This window comes from Lissotriton vulgaris, chromosome 4_1 (genome assembly GCF_964263255.1).
Source record: "Lissotriton vulgaris chromosome 4_1, aLisVul1.2, whole genome shotgun sequence".
Lineage (NCBI taxonomy): Eukaryota > Metazoa > Chordata > Amphibia > Caudata > Salamandridae > Lissotriton > Lissotriton vulgaris.
The window spans coordinates 309,387,055-309,405,261 of NC_141691.1; the positions used below are offsets into that span (position 1 = coordinate 309,387,055).

An 18,207-nucleotide genomic window follows, 5' to 3' on the forward strand; every position below is an offset into this window, starting at 1 on the left:
ATCGCGGTCCCACAGCCGATGTTGATGAGGTCCCTCTCGGGTGCTTCAGAAATCGAGGGCCCGGCGGCAGCCCGGGAGTAGGCCGAAAATGGAACACGACATAACTTTGTCGCTAAAGAAGATAGAAAATCCGGGAAAGCACCATTGGCATCAGGCAACCTTCGTACAGCCAGGCACGGGGCGTGGGTAGAGAATAGTCGACAGGATAGTCGGGCCGCCGGCGGAGGTCGGCGGAGCCGGGAGCTTATGCGGCCATCTTGGATCACGGCGTAGCTCCTCCCCGGCTACTGCTTAATTAATTTAACTTTCACACTGCCCTGCCCCGGACTACTACAAAAGGAAAATGAAGAGGATAAATAATATGATCCTCTATCCCTTCACAGGATATTTGCTTACATATGGGATGACATTTAGGTGCTTTGTTTTTGGTTAAGTGAACACCGGTAGGCCACACATGAATGGCAGAGTTGTAAAACAATTATTAACAGAGGTAGTGAGTGAGTGGTCAAAGTAATCGCCGGATATATGCTGTGCTTGCAAACTACTGTTACTAGTTATGGTAGTATTCTAAAAATACAACTTCTACTTTCCTCGGCTTTGCTACTCTGGCACGGACGTGCGGTGTTACATGCTCTTCAAAGTTACACTCTTCATCCAGTGACCGTCTACTCTGTCTACATACACCTATGCGAAATATGAGGAAGATACCATCCAGGCATCCAACCATTCAAATGTAAATGTCAATCATTCTTCTTAATGTCTGACTCTCAACTGGACAAACCTTGCTTTTTCTCACCGAAAAACAACGTTTTTATTTTATTTTATAAACCGCCAGCCATGCATCCGTGTTTGAAGTGCATTTGAGTTTGAACCAAAGGATATATTGCGCACACATACAGTTCTGTTTCACCCACCCAGGCAGTCCTCTTTTCTTTCTCCTTCCACCCATCCTTGCTTCAGCCTTCAACCGGCCATGTATCAGATTCCCAGCCACCTTGGGCAGCATTCAAAAACAAGTATCATTCTTTGCCAGTCCTTAATTTTCATTTGCTCGTCCTTCTTTCCCTTTTCGTTTATCCTATCCATCAAGTTCATCTCTGATCTGACTTGGCTTCTCGATAAAACTTTCACAGCTGAGTTGAAGTCAAATTTAGAGGAGGCCATTGGTTACTCGTCAACTCCCGCCGCTATTGCTAATGAGAAGTCAAGGGTGACTGGCTTCTACCTGGTTGACAAAAACTTAGTTCTAAATTTCAATTTGTAAGTCTTCTTAACAGTAAAGTGTACTTGTACTGTACAACATATACAACCCTGCAGAGAGCCCACTCTGCAATCTCAATAAGTAAGGAATATAATAGCTCACCACTGCCCGCCACTACCGTGGCATCCCCCACAGCAGTTCCTGCTGGCTGTGGCACTGCATCCGCCCCTGAGTGACCACCTCCACGGTGGCCCCGGCACTGGTGGTTGGCTGTGCCGATGATGTTACGCCTAGAAAATACATTTAATATTTTTAGATGCCATATACACCACTCCCTGTTTTGTCTAGGAATGAAAAAAAGTTACTAGTACTACATAAACAAATGTAATATTTTGTGAGACTCTATTCTAAACTAAAAATGTCCCTTTCTTCAGGGAAGGGTGTTTTTTATTCATGCTTAGCCATAACATGTGATGCTATACTTTTTGACACAACTGATGAATGCTTGCTTTTTAACACACACCATTTTTCTCATAACAGACAGAAGCTTCCTTTCTACGAACAAGAGCAAGATCATCATCATATGTTAGTCGGAGTCGTCAACGATTCATCCCCACCAAGAATTTAAGTTCCAACCAGGTGAGGGCTCTCCCACAATTAATGTGTGAAATCAGCCACTTTTCAGTCGTTCACCGTTTGTTATATGCCATTGATTTTAATAAATGTTTTTATATAATGCACAATTAATTTTTTTTAAAGTACACTCAGAGCTACTTGTTTTACTCTTAATAAAGCTTTAAAACTTACATAGACTGGTTTTTGGTCATGAGTGAGTGAGCGAAAAGGTTTGCAATTTGCAAGCATGAGTCAGTGACTCTGAGAGGTTGGGACTCTGACTCCATAGGCTTATGTTCTCGGTTGTATAATCATTGGGGATCATCGTTGCATTCGGGAACTAAATAATGACTCTGACACACTAGCTAGTCAGTAAGGAGATTGGGGGTTCAACTTCTGTTATGACTGAGGTATGTGGAAAGTCAAATTGTGCCTATTATAATTTATAACCAATGCACTATTTCTTGTCCATAGTTCTGTATGTGCAAAATAGTCCCTGCAACAGTAGCAGTATGTCCTCCTATCCAGTCAAAAAGTAAACTAGTATCTTATTACTGATGGCCATTGACATTTTATTGTTGGGCATTGTCAAAGCAAACATTTAGAAGACTTCAAAAGACATTATGGACAACCCAGAGGACTGTACTCAGTGCCTAGAGCTATTGCTGAATAGAATAGGAGTTTTGTTAAACACATTTTGCCAACTGTGCAAGCTTAGCTAGCCACACAGACAGACCAATAATAATCTAGTAGTAGCACAGAGAGTCATAGTAGAGGCAGGAAAATAATTTATAAACAGTCTACATGAAGATCAAAGACTATTTAGGAAAAAATAGAATTTTGAGAAACTTTCGAAAGAAATAGGTGCTGTAAAAGATAGGGAAGTATAATTATTAATATTAACAGGAAAACTTACAGGGTCCAGCTGAGGAGCCCTCGGCGGACCTATCCTGGCCTTCCTGTTGTTCCTGCTCCGGAGGCGCCGCTACCTCCTCCTCTGTCCTCTTGCCCATGGAGGAAGCTGATGTACAACATGAAATAAAGGCACAAACATGGATGATTGTTGTCAACCAAATAAAACATTTAAAAAAAAACAATAACAAATTATTTCGGGGAAGTAGACTACAATTGCACTAAATTTATTGACCTATCTGATGTGGTCTACTAGGATATTAGTATTGCTGGATTCGCGGACTGTCTACCTGGAAAGTTATGTAACTCACTAAACCAACTACAAAAAGGTTCTACTAGGACTGGCAGGCAGCACGCGAAGTGACAGACACAGTCCGTCATGACTCCAGACCACTAAAAAGTTTCCTACTAAATAACCAGTCATAATATACTCAAACTATCAATCCACCTCCACTATCTCTTCTTAGTGGCAGGAGTACAAAGGAAGGACTGGACTTGAGTCTCTAGTGTCTAGCATTACGCAGTTCTGTAAAGTACACTCATACATAATCACTCAGGCCAAATGAGCACAAAATTGAAAACAAGTAAGCATAGTAGCACCGCCAGTGAGCAGGCGAGCACCTGCAATCACAGAAGCTTTTGAAACTTAATTTACCTGCAATGTAATCAGCAGCGTTCTTGCTCTTCGGAAAAAACAAATTGCATATCATAACACAGAGCAGGAGCAAACAAAGTAGTGAATAAATACTAGCTACTACTACTCACCAAGCCCAGGGATCTCGACGGCAAGCAGGTCGAACAGGTCTTGTTCCCGGTCCAGGATGTCGGACCACCGGTGCGTCGCCTGGTTGTAGGTGCGCCGGACCCCAGACTCCCAATACATGGCCCGGCACACCTTCTCCCATAGTTGGCGACGCTCCCGGAGCCCGTACCCGGTACCGAGCCTGCCGCGACGGTCTTGGGGAGGTGGCGCTGGACAAAGAAAAGCAGTGCGGCCACCTCCACAGTGCTGAAGATCTCCCGGGCAGTTACTGCCTCCCCCCTTAAGCACCCGCAAGGGAGCCGGTACGGGGTGCGGGACCCTTCCCCTTCAGGTTCTTCCCGGCTCCCTTTACCATGGTCCTGGACAGGAAAGGAAAAAAAATAGGAAAGAATAGGGAAAAAGTAGATAAAAGAAAAGAGTTAAAAAAAGTAGTTTTAAATTAACCAAAAGTAGAAAAAAACACAAAATATAGATGTTGAAAAATAAAGAGATAGATAATGAGTAAAAAAAAAAATTAAAAATAGTTCAAAGAAACAAAGGATTGCAAAGATTAAGGGAGGATTGAAAAAGCATGCCCAGAACCATGGCAATGAATGAAAAACAAGATGGCGGCGCCCATTGCGACCGCATGGGAGAGTTCGCGCAATATTTTCCCCACGGGCACGCAAAAACTGACGCGAACACGCAATTGCAGGCCGCACATATGAAATGTACAACGCGGGCATGCAACTGGCACCCAGAAACGGAAATACGCAACGCAAACACTGAAAACAAGATGGCTGCGCCTATTTACGACCTCATGTGTAACTTTGCGGTCGCCGCCCTAAAAAAAAAAAACAGCGAACACGCAAAGTGCCCTGCGAACACGCAAAAATTAAAAAAAATCACAAATTCGCAGATTTTGCAGACCCCGAATTTGTGTACCGCAAATTCACAAATTTCTCCCATACTTAATGTATATGTGCAGACTGTAGCTACCTGGCATCATGTATATAGAAGAAATACGATAAAGGGTAGTTGTCCTGGTGAAATTGCAGTTCTAATTGCAAAGATCGTTATTTAGAAACGAGTGTTAAAAAACCTTGCTTAGTGAACTTTAAAAGCATAAACAGGTTTTGTAAGAAATTGCATAAACATAACAAGATGTTATGGAGACTACACCTGACATATTGAATGGTGGATGTGGCTTCCTAAAAATAAACATGTTGTTAGTGGGGAGGCACTACATTGTCAAGATTTCAAAAGGTTATACATAGGCACTGTATAATCTTTTGATCAGCATTACCACTACCTTACAGGAAGGCTGGCAGGTGCTTAATAAGCGGACTGGCATGCTCATCAGATTGGCTGCAAGGCGCTCAGCAAGCAAAAGAAATGAGTGGCCTGGCATGCATGTCACAAGAACAGAAGGTTGTGAGCAGCAAGGCAGAGTAGAAGCTAAGAACTGTTATGAGTCACAGTGATAAAGAAGGCAGGGCAGAGTAGAAACTAGGACCACAGTAAGACGGAGGTGAAGGCAGAGCCGAAACTGAGATTACTGAACCACAGCTGAAGGGTGACAAGGACGGCGGGTCAGAAATTAAGCTAGGACCACCATGAGCCCTGGTAATGCGGAAGACTGGGTTAAATAGGCACTCATGAGACGTTGGGGCAGCCTTCTGTGGTCAGGCCACTTCAATATTAAAATACATAAAACCATTTAGGCGGTTACCTTAAGGTGAGACTCTCAGAGAAAAACATACTGTATTCAAGCGTTTAAAATCAAATTGCTCACTGTATATAAAGCATGCATAAGATAAAGAACTAAATGTGGTGATCTAGTTTAGACTTCATATATAAAACAGTCCTAGATGTATTGCAAATGAACAACTTCCTGCGGGAAATAACAGCAGACCAACTTGTTAACAGGATTAAAGTGAAAGAAATACTCCTCCGGGGCTGATCCTACATTATTGACAAGGTCTCAAATCTATGAATATAAAGGAAATCTCATAAATGAAGCCAGTGACTTAAAAGTGCAGGCCCACAACACATTTCCTGTATATTGGAAACAACAAGTTCTATAGAAAGCTGCATTGTCAAGCCAGAACTAACAAGCATTGGTAAATGCAATAGGTTTTGCCTGTGTGATTAATTAAACAGCACTGCAGAGAGGGGACAGGGTGTGCCTCAGTGCTGAACCCAGCCCCGAATCAGAGGGACTTTATTCAATCCCAGCGGTGTCCAGCGTGGGCCAGGATGAGTGGATCTATGCCAGAATTTCGGAAGCCCCACCAAGACACATCTACATAAAGACAGGGACTGTCCATGGGATTTAATCACATAGCGAGTATGCAAAACTGTGCCAGGGGCACCGGCCTTTGTGGTTAAACATATAAAATCCCCAGCCTCTCAGTACAGGGTGTGGATTCCCAAGGATCTGAATCACCCAAATGTCCCACTCTGCAAATCTGTTTGTGTCTCTTTCCAACTGCATAACTTTCCTTTGGCACCGCTCCACACTATCAATCGAGCAGGCCTTCCAAATAAAGATCGGTTTTCCTCATCGAGGATTTGAAGGGTCTGTTGCAATATTTATTATGTATGTTAGGGCTGAAAATAATTTTCCCTTGGTAAAAGCAGCCACACATGGCATCAAGATCCCGAGCATTCGCAGTATGGGAGCATCAGGCTGAACCCCAAAAGCCGGTAAGTTCAGCTAGGATGTGAATGACTAGCTATCTTTGAATCCTTCCTAATCCCTCTGAGAGAAGCAGAACAGAACCCCACGAAATTAAAGTTTGGGGGGTCAAAGTACAGAGAGATGAACTGGTTATCACAAGATCACTATGTCAAGTGGCAAAATAAACAGACCCTCACTCACACCCGGGATGCCTTTAATCAAAGCAGGAGCAGAAGAGCTAGAGTGGAATAAAAAAGTTCCTAAGTTAAAAAGTCACCCGGATGTGCGGGGTGATGTCTGAGTTCATACACAATATCCAAGAGCATAGTTTGTGATTCTTGGCAGGGGAACTGCCTGTCTTTGCATTGCCAAATAACGTTTACGTCATTACAAGTAAAGTTTGGGTTGAAACCGCTATTGGGCCTCGCGGGGGAGAGAGGGGCAAATTAAGTTGTGTTTCCTTGTACAGATAGTTTTCAAAAGTAAGTACCTGCACAGCCATTAGCATCACTAGCGTTGTGTGCTGTGGTAGCCTTCATCTACAGTGATCTCTTTAGCGGCGAACGGAGCCTAAAGGAATACAGGGTGATTTCCACACAAACCTGTCTTTGGAAGGCCTGTCGAGCAAGCAAAACTGTAGAAACAAGCTGATTCTGCCCCAAACCCAGCTCTTTCCTAACTCAAGTCTGTGGGACTACGCACTTGTTTTCTGTCACCCAGTCCTACTGCGAGTAAACTAAATAGATCTGATCCAACTATTAGCTGAAAGGGAGGGAGGAGAGTGAGGAGTACACATTTTGTTAGTTAACAATCTACAGGGTTTGGAGCTGTAAGCCATTGTATACACCGGCAGACCAGAACAGAATTTTGTATTAGGGCTTGGGGATTTGATGCTAAAACCCAAAAAGCCCTAAAAAAAAAGCATGCATGGTCCTAAACGGTGTTCCCCCTATCCCACGTACGAGATAGCTCATTGAGGAAATCCACCTGATCCTATTGCACACAGAACAATCCGTTCTGAAGGCCCAAGGCCAAGCAGCGATAAAAAGGTAAATTTACACTCAGTTCTCCTCTCCCTGTAAATGTTATCAAGAAGGTGAGTTACCTGGCAGCACAGGGGGCTCAGGGTTCGCCTCTGATTTACTGTTTCTTGTTATCTCTGACCCTACAGCTTTAGATAGGAAGCAGAGTAGTGTTAGGACAGTTTGATGAGTGCGACCTTGTGGCCACAATTATCATTGTCACTATTAGTAACAACTTGTTCTTGGGTGGCTTTGGCCTCGGGGGTACTGGTGAGTGCGCAATGCAATAGAGGGTTTACTTCCCAGCAGAGGTGCTGCCATGCTCAAAAGATGTTCCAGTAAAGTGGATGAAAACAGTACTTGGGACATGGGACACTGATAAGAGAAACACATGAGGAACAGGAAATAGAATGCCACAGACAATTGAAATGGAGGGAAAGTAAGTGGGAAGCACACAAACCAATATAAAGCAAGGGCAAGATGTAAGCCCCTTTTAAGATTTATATGAACACCTTGGCAGCTGTGACTTTCCCCTCCTGTGCTGACATTCTTTGAATACCATTGTTCATGACGAGCTCAGCTTGTCATAAGCACAGCTCCAATGAGCCTCACGACGAGCTGAGCTTGTCATGAGCATGGAAGGGGTTAAATACAATAGATTTCGCAAGCGCTGTGCAGGCAAAACCTAAAAAGGGCCACATGGGCATAGGCATAACCCATAGGCTAAATGCTAAGTATTAGAACGGAGATGGAGGAAAGATTATGCGCCTGAGTCCAAAAACACTTATACTAAGGCAAGAAAATTGTACCACAATCTCTGCAACTCAGCAAGGGCCAGCTTTGTTTCAAAAACGATCTCTGAAGCTGTAAATTGTTTAAAAACACTCTTCGGACTTGTGAAAGAACTTGCCGGTTCAGAGACCACAGCAAAGCCTCTACCTCTAAATAAACATCAATGCGACAATGTCGCCTGCTTTTCTACGCAAAAAAAAGAAAAAATCTATCTAGAAATTGCGAATTCACATACATGTAGCCCTCTGCAGCAACAATCTATAATCTAGCCCCAGATTACTCCCCCTCCCGACCTTACGTTCACTCCCCAAATGGAACCCTCTATGGAGTCCAACACCTGCACCGCCTACTTAGACTCCTGGCCCCTTCTCAACACAGACTCCCTTAAAATCATTCTAGACAAAGTAGAGTCCGGTTCTCCCAAAGACCCTCTTCCAATTTCAATACTGAAACAGCTCGACAGCCCTCTTCTACATGTTATCTTAAACGCTCTGAATTCTTCCTTACTTGTATCAACGGTCCCCTCACATTGGAAAGATGCTATGGTGACCCTCTCTTAAAAAAGCCCACTGCTGACCCTGACACTCCCTCAAATTACCGACCTATCTCCCTTCTGCCAGCCTTCTCTAAAATTCACTCCAACCTCTCTCAGTTCAGTGAAACTAATAACATCCTTCACCCCTCTCAATTCGGTTTCTGAACCGGGTTCTCCACTGAGACTACATTGCTGGGAGTCACTGAGAGGCTGCGACATAATCTTGATGCCGGAGAGACAGTGGCGCTCATATTGTTGGACCTCAGTGCAGCGTTCGACACGATATCCCAACCCATATTAATTAACACACTGAAGTCCCTAGGCATTCGTGGCTCTGCCCTAGACTGGATCATCTCCTTTCTGGATAACCGCACCTTTCACATTTTTACAGCCGCAACCAGCTCAGACACCCACTCATCACCCTATGGGGTACCCCAGGGGTCTATCCTTAACCCATTGCTCTTTAACTTGTACGTCAGGCCTTTAGCTGATATAGCGGAACAAGCTGGTCTGACGCTTTTTATCCATGCCGATGACTCCCAGATATTTTTTTCTCTTTTAAACACCGACCCCTGTACTCCATCTTTCCTTCAGCAGGGTCATGGGGAAATTGCAAAATGGATGAATAACAACTACCTTAAGCTGAATGGTGAGAAAACGGAGGTCTTGATCCTGGGAAAGAGGAAAGACCTCTGGGGTCCACTACACTGGCCAGCCGAGAAGGGTGCTCTCCCGCAACTCTCCAGCCATGTCCGTAACTTGGGCATAACAATTGATGACTCCTTGACCATGCGCCATCAAGCAGTCAAGGTTACAGCAGTGTGCTTTAGCATCCTAAAATGGCTCAGGAAGATCATCTGGATGCTGCCAATCCCCACCCAAAAAACAGTGGTTCATGCCCTTATCAACTAACCGCTTGACTACGGAAATATTCTGTACCTGGGCTTCAACAAGGCAGTGATCCGTAGATTGCAGCTGGTACAGAACTCCACAGCTAGACTTCTGTGTAGAGTTCCCAGAGCCTCTCCCATCTCTGATCACCTCCGCGACTTACACTGGCTCAGAATGGAGAACCGAATCAAGTTCAAAGCCATGAGCTACATGTTCAAGATCAAAATAGGCATAGCACCTCAGTATCTCAGTATACCATTCATCTACAACCCCTTGTACGCCCCTACGCTCCCACTCATCATTTGCCGTCTGCAACTCTTGGCAACTTTACGGAACCCAGGTTTAAACTCGCCAGGATGGGCGGAAGATCTTTTTCCTATCTTGGCCCATCCCACTGGAATGCTCTTCCCCTTGTTATCCGTAATGGAACTATCTACACCCGCTTCCGCAGAGCTCTTAAGAACTGTCTCTTTAACCCCTTCGATGCTCATGACAAGGTCAGCTCGTCATGAGGCACGGTTGAGCTGTGCTTATGACGAGCTGACCTGGTCATGAAACTATAGTATTCAAGCATTTTCAGCACAGGAGGGGAAAACCCCTAGCAGCCAAGGTGTTACCAATAATTCCATCTTACCGCCGCTTTATTTCTGCACCTAGTCTGTCATGGCGCCAGGAAACCCTTCTTGGGTAGCTGTCGCGCCTTATAAAAGCAATAAATAAATAAATAAATAAAATCCTGCAGTAATGTGGTCAAAGGAGGAAAATGGAAAGCGAGAGGAAGACACAGGTGGAGTTCTGCATGTCAAGTTAAGTGTCTAATATAAAATGTTCCTCTGGATTTATCCCTTAACCAGTTCGCTGATTCGGTCGGCCAACGGCCGTTGTGAGAACTACATTGCTAGTGCTGCGCACATCCATTGGCTGACGCGGGTCACCCACTCTTTAAAACCACCGCACCGCAGCATAGGGGTCAACTTGACAGCATTTCTAATCACAATTAAAGTGTTAACAGATTACTAATATATTCCTTTTTATTTTATTTCCTCTTCTGCTCACTTTGGGAGTGCGTTTCTGCTTTACTGCCTTCGACTAGTGAATAAGTGTCAGTCACTTGATACTGAATGCCAGTAAGATAGAGATCATGTTTGAGGGACAAGACAACCCCAGGAAAAACTCAATTGGAAGGCTGACAAGGGACCCCCTCCTTTCCTTTGTTAGAAAGAATAACAATGTTTTCTCTGCTTATTTCCATCAGCTGTGTCTCATGGAACTGATTGTGTCAGTCATTCCTCAAGATTATTAAACACCTCTGGCAGAGCGCAGCAATCATTGCAGGATACCTTATGGAAATGCCTGTAATGCAAGCTCTTCTTTCCATTCTACTGGCAAGTTGAAGAGGATACAGAAATTGGCAGTTTGACTGGTGTTTGACCTTCGGAAAGGTTTTCATATTTCTGTGTTATAAACTTCAGTCGCTTCTGATTGAGCAGCATTTTATTTTTAAGATCTTGAGCCAGTTTAATTGAGCTTTTTATGAGATTATAAAATGCCTCTGCTTGTGTCACTATATCCTTCAACTCCCTCCTTGACCTGAGCCTCTTCACCTGTTCGGTGTTTCACACTTCAAATGTGATCACAATAGAGGAGCGCGTTATTTGTTTTGCCCTTCCAACACTGGAATGCTACCTCCCAATTTGTATTTACTCTCTAATCAGTTCTGTTTCAGAAATACCACAAAACTCACTAGATCAGCTAAATATAATTTAGTTTGTAGAGTTGTTTGGCTTCCTCAACCTTTTTTGTCAGGCCTCCAGATGGCCTCTGGCAAGAAGTAATATCATTAATTTATTCATACAAAAAACCTCTGGGATAACAATTGTTAAATTATATATATTTCAGACATCCCATTAAAGCGAGAAATGAATAGCAGCATAGTATCTCTAGACAGGCTAAATGTAACATTGTGAAATGTCTTCGAAAAATGCAGGATGTTATAGAGAGTCTCTCATCAGGGGATTAACGTTCCTCTTAAAGATCTGTTGCCTATATTTAAGGACCATAATTTTGTTATGCACTAAATTGGTAGCGAAACGTGTTTTCAGTTGTTCAGGCCGGTAGCACTTCCCTTTGCAGTGGCAATCATTTCCAGTTCAGTAAATTATATCATGTCTTACTTACACAAGGTGATAAAAGTCATGATGAAAATCTGAGTTCCTTGACCCAAAAAGACCGAGAGAAGCATTCCTTTTTTGGGTGGTCTAAATATATCACCATGGACTAACTTCCAACCAAATTCATCTTGGGCGTCCTCCTGCATAAAATGAAATAAAGGGTGTAATAACTAATTATTCAAACAAGTATGAACAACAAATGGATTAACACTGAACAAACAATGAGCAAACCAAAAGGGCAGATAAAACCTTTGCTCTGTAACAGTTTGCCATTGAGATAGATACTTTTACTTTGTTCAAAGCGTATGACAAATCAGGTTCATGTAAGGGTCAATGTCTCCATGCCACTAAATATAAAGCTTAATTTAAATTAGAAGCTAGAAAGAATGTCTGAATGAGTAGTGTTAGATTTGGGGGTCTCTAGTTGGTACAGGTAGGTACTTTTGACAAATAGGGACCCTCTCCTCTAGTCAGAATAAGGGGATTACACTCCTAAAATAACCCCTGCTCATCCTCTAGGTAGCGTGGTGAGAGCAGTCAAGGCTTTACTTCAGAGGCGTTTTAAGTTAAGCAGTTGTGACCACATATACAGTAACAACATTACAAATGGACACCACACAGGTTTTATATAAAAAATAAGTAGACTTTATATAGTTACCACAAGACCATAAACGACAAAAATACACACTATGATTACTTTAAGATGGTAGATTTAAGCTTAGTTCAGTTCTTAGATGCGACACTATGCGTCAATGTACCTTAGGTTGCGTTGCGCTTCCACGACAAGCAATGTCGCAGTGATGGGAAATGCGGCAAAGTTCAGATACAAAGAAATAAAGACGTGAAGATCTTCCAGATGCGGCATGCTTCTCGGGGATGCGAGAAGTCTCAGTTCGATGCGTGGACTGCAGCGGCGACACACTTGTTCCGCGATGCAACGGTAGCAGCTCCAGCGGCGTCACTCTTCTCCCACGATGCGTGAAGCTTCCGCACGATGCGACAACTACAGCAGCGATATCCAAGATGCGACTGCAGCAGCTCCGACGGCGGCACACTTCTCGGGGATGTGAGGTGCTCTTGATCGATGCGGTGCAGTCCGACAGTTCCAGCGGCGACACCCTCCTTCTGAGTTGCAACGACAGGCACAGCGACGGCGACATGCTCAGACCTCATTGCGAGATTCTGCTCCTGATGCGGTGCAGTGAGACAGCTCCAGCGGCGACACCCTCCTCCTTTGGAGTTGCGACGGCAGCGACACGCTTCCTCTTCATTGCGGCATGCTTCTCTTCGATGCGGTGCAGTGCGACAGTTCCAGCGGCGACACCCTCCTTCGGAGTTGCAACGGCAGACACAGCGACGGCAACACGCTTCTTCTTGTTGAGTCGCGCTTCTAGCTCCTTGCTCCTGATTCATTCAGAAACGGCCGCTCCCTTCAACCTAGCTCCTGCTTTCACCCCAGCTCCTGCTTGCCTGTCTGGTATCGTTGACTGCGCCATATTATCTCTGTACTCGAGCTGTATTGCAAGCGCCAGTACCTCACTCTAACCACGCTGTATTGCAAGCGCCCCTCTCCGCATTTTAACCACGCTGGATTGCAAGTGCCCAGCTCCGCATTTTAACCACGCTGGATTGCTAGTGCCCATCTCCGCATTTTAACCACGCTGTATTGCAAGTGCCCATCTCCGCATTTTAACCACGCTGGATTGCAAGCGCCCATTTCCGCATTTTAACCACGCTGGATTGCAAGCGCCATTAGATCTTTTCGCTGACATTTGCAAGCGCTTCGGGGGTAATTCTAATCTAATCGCAGCGCTCTATTTCGCGCAATCACAGCTGCAGCGAGATTTAGCAGTCCACCTAGTGTGTGTGCCCCAGCCTACCTCCAGTCTCGTGTTTCTGGCGCTGCCGCCATTGTTGTTGTTGTTGCTGGTGCCTCAGAGCCCGCCCCCCACAGCCCGCCCCGCCTCCCAGCTGACCCTCCCTCCCACGGACTACATAGACCACTCTCTCCCCCGTTAACGCTGTGACCGTCCTGATTCATTCAGAAACGGCCGCTCCCTTCAACCTAGCTCCTGCTTTCACCCCAGCTCCTGCTTGCCTGTCTGGTATCGTTGACTGCGCCATATTATCTCTGTACTCGAGCTGTATTGCAAGCGCCAGTACCTCACTCTAACCACGCTGTATTGCAAGCGCCCATCTCCGCATTTTAACCACGCTGGATTGCAAGTGCCCATCTCCGCATTTTAACCACGCTGGATTGCTAGTGCCCATCTCCGCATTTTAACCACGCTGGATTGCAAGCGCCCATCTCCGCATTTTAACCACGCTGGATTGCAAGCGCCCATCTCCGCATTTTAACCACGCTGGATTGCAAGCGCCATTAGATCTTTTCGCGGACATTTGCAAGCGCTTCGGGGGTAATTCTAATCTAATCGCAGCGCTCTATTTCGCGCAATCACAGCTGCAGCGAGATTTAGCAGTCCACCCAGTGTGTGTGCCCCAGCCTACCTCCAGTCTCGTGTTTCTGGCGCTGCCGCCATTATTGTTGTTGTTGTTGCTGGTGCCTCAGAGCCCGCCCCCCACAGCCCGCCCCGCCTCCCAGCTGACCCTCCCTCGCCCCTCCCCTCCCCTCCACTATCCGCATATGACAGTTGAATACTCGCGCAGCGACCACACGCAGCGGTCGCGCCCTATGTGCGCCGAAGGTGCGCCAAAGGTAAGCCCGTCTACGCCCGTCCGCGCCTGGACTGCGCCCAGCGCCAGGCCCCCTGGCCCTTGTACCCCCCACCCCACCCGCATCTCATACGACGCCTCCACCCTCCTAGCCCTAAACCCCGGCCGTCCCCCCAACTGCGTCCAAGCCGCTCCCGGACACATCCATGGACCCTTCTCTTGCTACTCCTGCAAGTTCGACGGCACCAAGAACAACTCCTCATCCACGAACACAAAACAGTTATCTGACACCAACCACCTACAATGCATCCTGCTCAACACCCACTCAGTCCACAGGCACGCCATTGACCTCTGGAATCTACTAGACACCACCTCCCCGGACGTCGCCTTCCTAACAGAAACATGGATGAACGCCACATCAGCCCCAGACATCACCATTGCCATCCCGGAAGGCTATAAGATCATCCGTAAGGACCGTACCGACCAAACAGGAGGAGGCATCGCTATCGTCCATAAGAAATCCATCCGCATCTCAACCAGCTCAGACGTCAATCTCGCCAACACTGAACACCTTCACTTCCAGATCCACATCGACCCCAAGACCACACTCAGAGGCACCCTCCTCTACAGGCCACCAGGACCCCGTGCACAATTCAGTGAGGACATCACTGACTTCATCACCCCACACGCCCTCCCCTCCGAGGATTACATTCTATTGGGAGACCTCAACTTTCACCTTGAAAAGAACAACGACCGCAACACCACCACCCTTCTGGGCAACCTCGCCAACCTCGGACTCAAACAACTTGTCACTACCCCCACCCACATCGCAGGTCACACACTCGACCCTATCTTCACCTCCAGCAAACATATCTCCTTCAGCCACACCACAGCTCTCCTTTGGACGGATCACAGCTGCGTTCACTTTACCTACAACAAGACCACTTCCAACAACCATCCTCAACCCACTCTGCGAAGAAACTGGAACAAAATCACCATCGACCAGATCTCTTCATCGCTTCTTCAAAATCCCCCCGCCCACTCCTCAAACCCCGACCAAGCAGCCATTAACCTCACCCAATGGCTATCCAGCAGCGCCGACATCCTAGCAGCGTTGAAAAAACGTCAAATCAAACTAGGCAGCAAGAAGGCCTCCTGGTTCAACGATGATCTTAAGAAATCCAAGAAACTCTGTCGCTCCCTTGAGAAGACTAGCAAAAAAAATGGTCAGGGGTTCTGCCCACTTAACCCTCCCATACCTGAGCAGGGGACATCCTAGGATGAAAAAGTAGCAACAAAGGGTACTGAAGGGATTGATCCAAATTTAATTCTCGAACAAGAAACAATTAATTCTCTTGTGAAACAAAAATTAAACGTGAAATAATTACATATATAAATTCATCAACACATATGAGCTGGCATCAAGGGAAGCACAATAACCGACAATCTATCTACAAAATATCACATATACATATATACAAATATACATCACATTTACATTATCAAATACCTATGTACCCCAAACACAAGATATATATAAACAAAATATATATATATATATCCTAATTCGGATCAGTGCCTCAACTCAATTTATAATGAGAGCACAAAACAATGGTAGTCCCAAAAGAAAAGCACCTGGGGGTTACTAAATCAACCCAGACTATATTTGTGTTGGTGCCAAGACATAAATCAAAAAAATTATTTGATGGTAACAAGGGACTCCAATTGAAATAAAAGGTGTCGACGCAGTCGCGGTCGCGTTACAGCCAGATGATGTAGGCTTCATCAGGACAATGGGTACTCTATTCATCAGGTCCTCGTGACGTCAAGGGCAGATGCCGGCAGCCAGCAGACATACCCGCCCACACAAAGGTGGGGGGTAGGGGCAGGAATAACTCTCAAACCCCAATACAAGGAATTCACCCTTTATATATAACAACAGACAGTCCACTTGAATAAGGCAAGAGGAGGGCAGGCGTGGCTTGAATAACACGTCCTATCTGCAGTCTTGTGAGCACGGCGACACGGACAGCCGGTGTACGCTACAACGAGAATGAATCTCCTTGAGAAGGACTGGAAAAAAGACCCAAACACCAGCACCAAGGACGCCTTCAAAAACGCCACCCGTATACACCACCAACTGATCCGGAATGCAGAGAAAGCCGCTTTCAAGGACCGACTAGATAGCAACGCCCACAACAGCAAGGAATTATTCAACATCGTCAAGGAATTTACCAACCCCTCAGCCAACTCCAACGACATCACCCCCTCTCAAGCCCTCTGCGACTCCCTAGCCTCATTCTTCCACAACAAGATCGCAGACATCCACAACAGCTTCGACAACCGACCCGAAGACCAACCCACCCTACCCTCTGCAGAACCCCCCCCCCCGAACATCCTCAATGACTAGAACCCAATCTCCTCTGAGGACACCATCCACCTGATGAACTCCATCCACTCAGGATCCCCCACCGACCCATGCCCTCACCACATCTTCAACAAAGCAGATTCCATCATAGCACCACATCTCCGAGACGTCATCAACTGCTCCCTCAACTCTGCCATCTTCCCGGAAAGTTGGAAACATGCCGAACTCAGCGCCCTTCTGAAGAAACCCACAGCTGACCCCACCGAACTCAAAAACTACCGCCCCATCTCGCTCCTTCCATTCCCGGCCAAAGTCATCAAGAAAGCTGTCAACAACCAGCTTGCCGCCTTCCTCGAAACCAACAAATCCCTCGACTCCTCTCAGTCCGGCTTCCGAGCCAAACACAGCACTGAGACCGCACTCATCGCAGCAACAGACGACATCCGAACTCTGCTAGACAACAGAGACACAGTCGCCCTCATCCTCCTCGTCCTCTCCGCAGCCTTTGACACAGTTTATCATAGCACCTTAATACAACGCCTCAGAAACATCGGAATCCAAGGAAAAGCACTGGAATGGATCACCTCGTTCCTTGCCGGAAGAACTCAGAGAGTCCGCCTTCCTCCATTCAAATCAGAAGCTACCGAAGTCATCTGCGGCGTGCCACAAGGATCTTCACTCAGCCCCACCCTCTTCAACGTATACATGAGCCCCCTCGTGGCTATCGCACGCCAACACAACCTCAACATCATCTCCTACGCTGATGACACTCAACTGATACTATCACTCACCAAAGACCCTAACACCGCCAAAACCAACCTACATGAAGGAATGAAAGAAGTAGCCGAGTGGATGAAGTACAGCCGTCTAAAACTGAACTCTGACAAAACTGAAGTCCTTATCCTAGGTTCCTCCCCCTCCGCCTGGGATGACTCTTGGTGGCCAGAGTCCCTTGGAAAAGCACCCATCCCGACGGACCACGCACGGAACTTAGGTGTCATCCTGGACTCCTCACTCTCTATGAACAAACAAGTCAACGCCGTCTCATCTTCTTGCTTCAATATTCTTCGTATGCTCAAAAAAACATTTCGCTGGATCCCCACCGAAACTAGAAAAACGGTCACCCACGCACTGGTCACGAGCCGCCTGGACTACGGTAACACCCTATACGCCGGTACCACCGCAAAACTCCAGAAAAAACTCCAACGCATCCAAAACGCCTCAGCCAGACTCATACTAGACATACCGCATAAAGACCACATCTCTGGACACCTGAAAAACCTCCACTGGCTCCCCGTTAACAAGAGGATTACTTGCCGCCTCCTAACCCACGCACACAAAGCACTCTACGAACTTGGACCCGAATGCCTCAACTCACGACTTTCCTTCTACACCCCCTCCCGCCACCTACGATCCTCCAACCAAGCCCTTGCAACTGTACCTCGCATCAACAAAACCACCATGGGAGGCAGATCCTTCTCCTACCTAGCAGCTAAAACCTGGAACTCACTTCCCACTCACCTTCGCCTCACTCAGAACCACCTTACATTCAGAAAGCAACTTAAAACCTGGATATTCACCAAGTAATTCCCCACCCTTCCT

General features: G+C 46.2%; 1 protein-coding gene across 1 annotated transcript in view; it reads right to left on the reverse strand.

Annotated features, from left to right (window-relative positions):
• The window catches only part of LOC147718680 (transmembrane 9 superfamily member 2-like), a 1,534,671-nt gene that overhangs the window by 668,976 nt on the left and 847,488 nt on the right, over positions 1-18,207 (reverse strand). Inside the window, exon 10 of the mRNA XM_086918630.1 lies at positions 11,572-11,704. Coding sequence (XP_086774756.1) covers positions 11,572-11,704 — 133 coding nt within the window. The remainder of the gene's footprint in view (positions 1-11,571; positions 11,705-18,207) is intronic.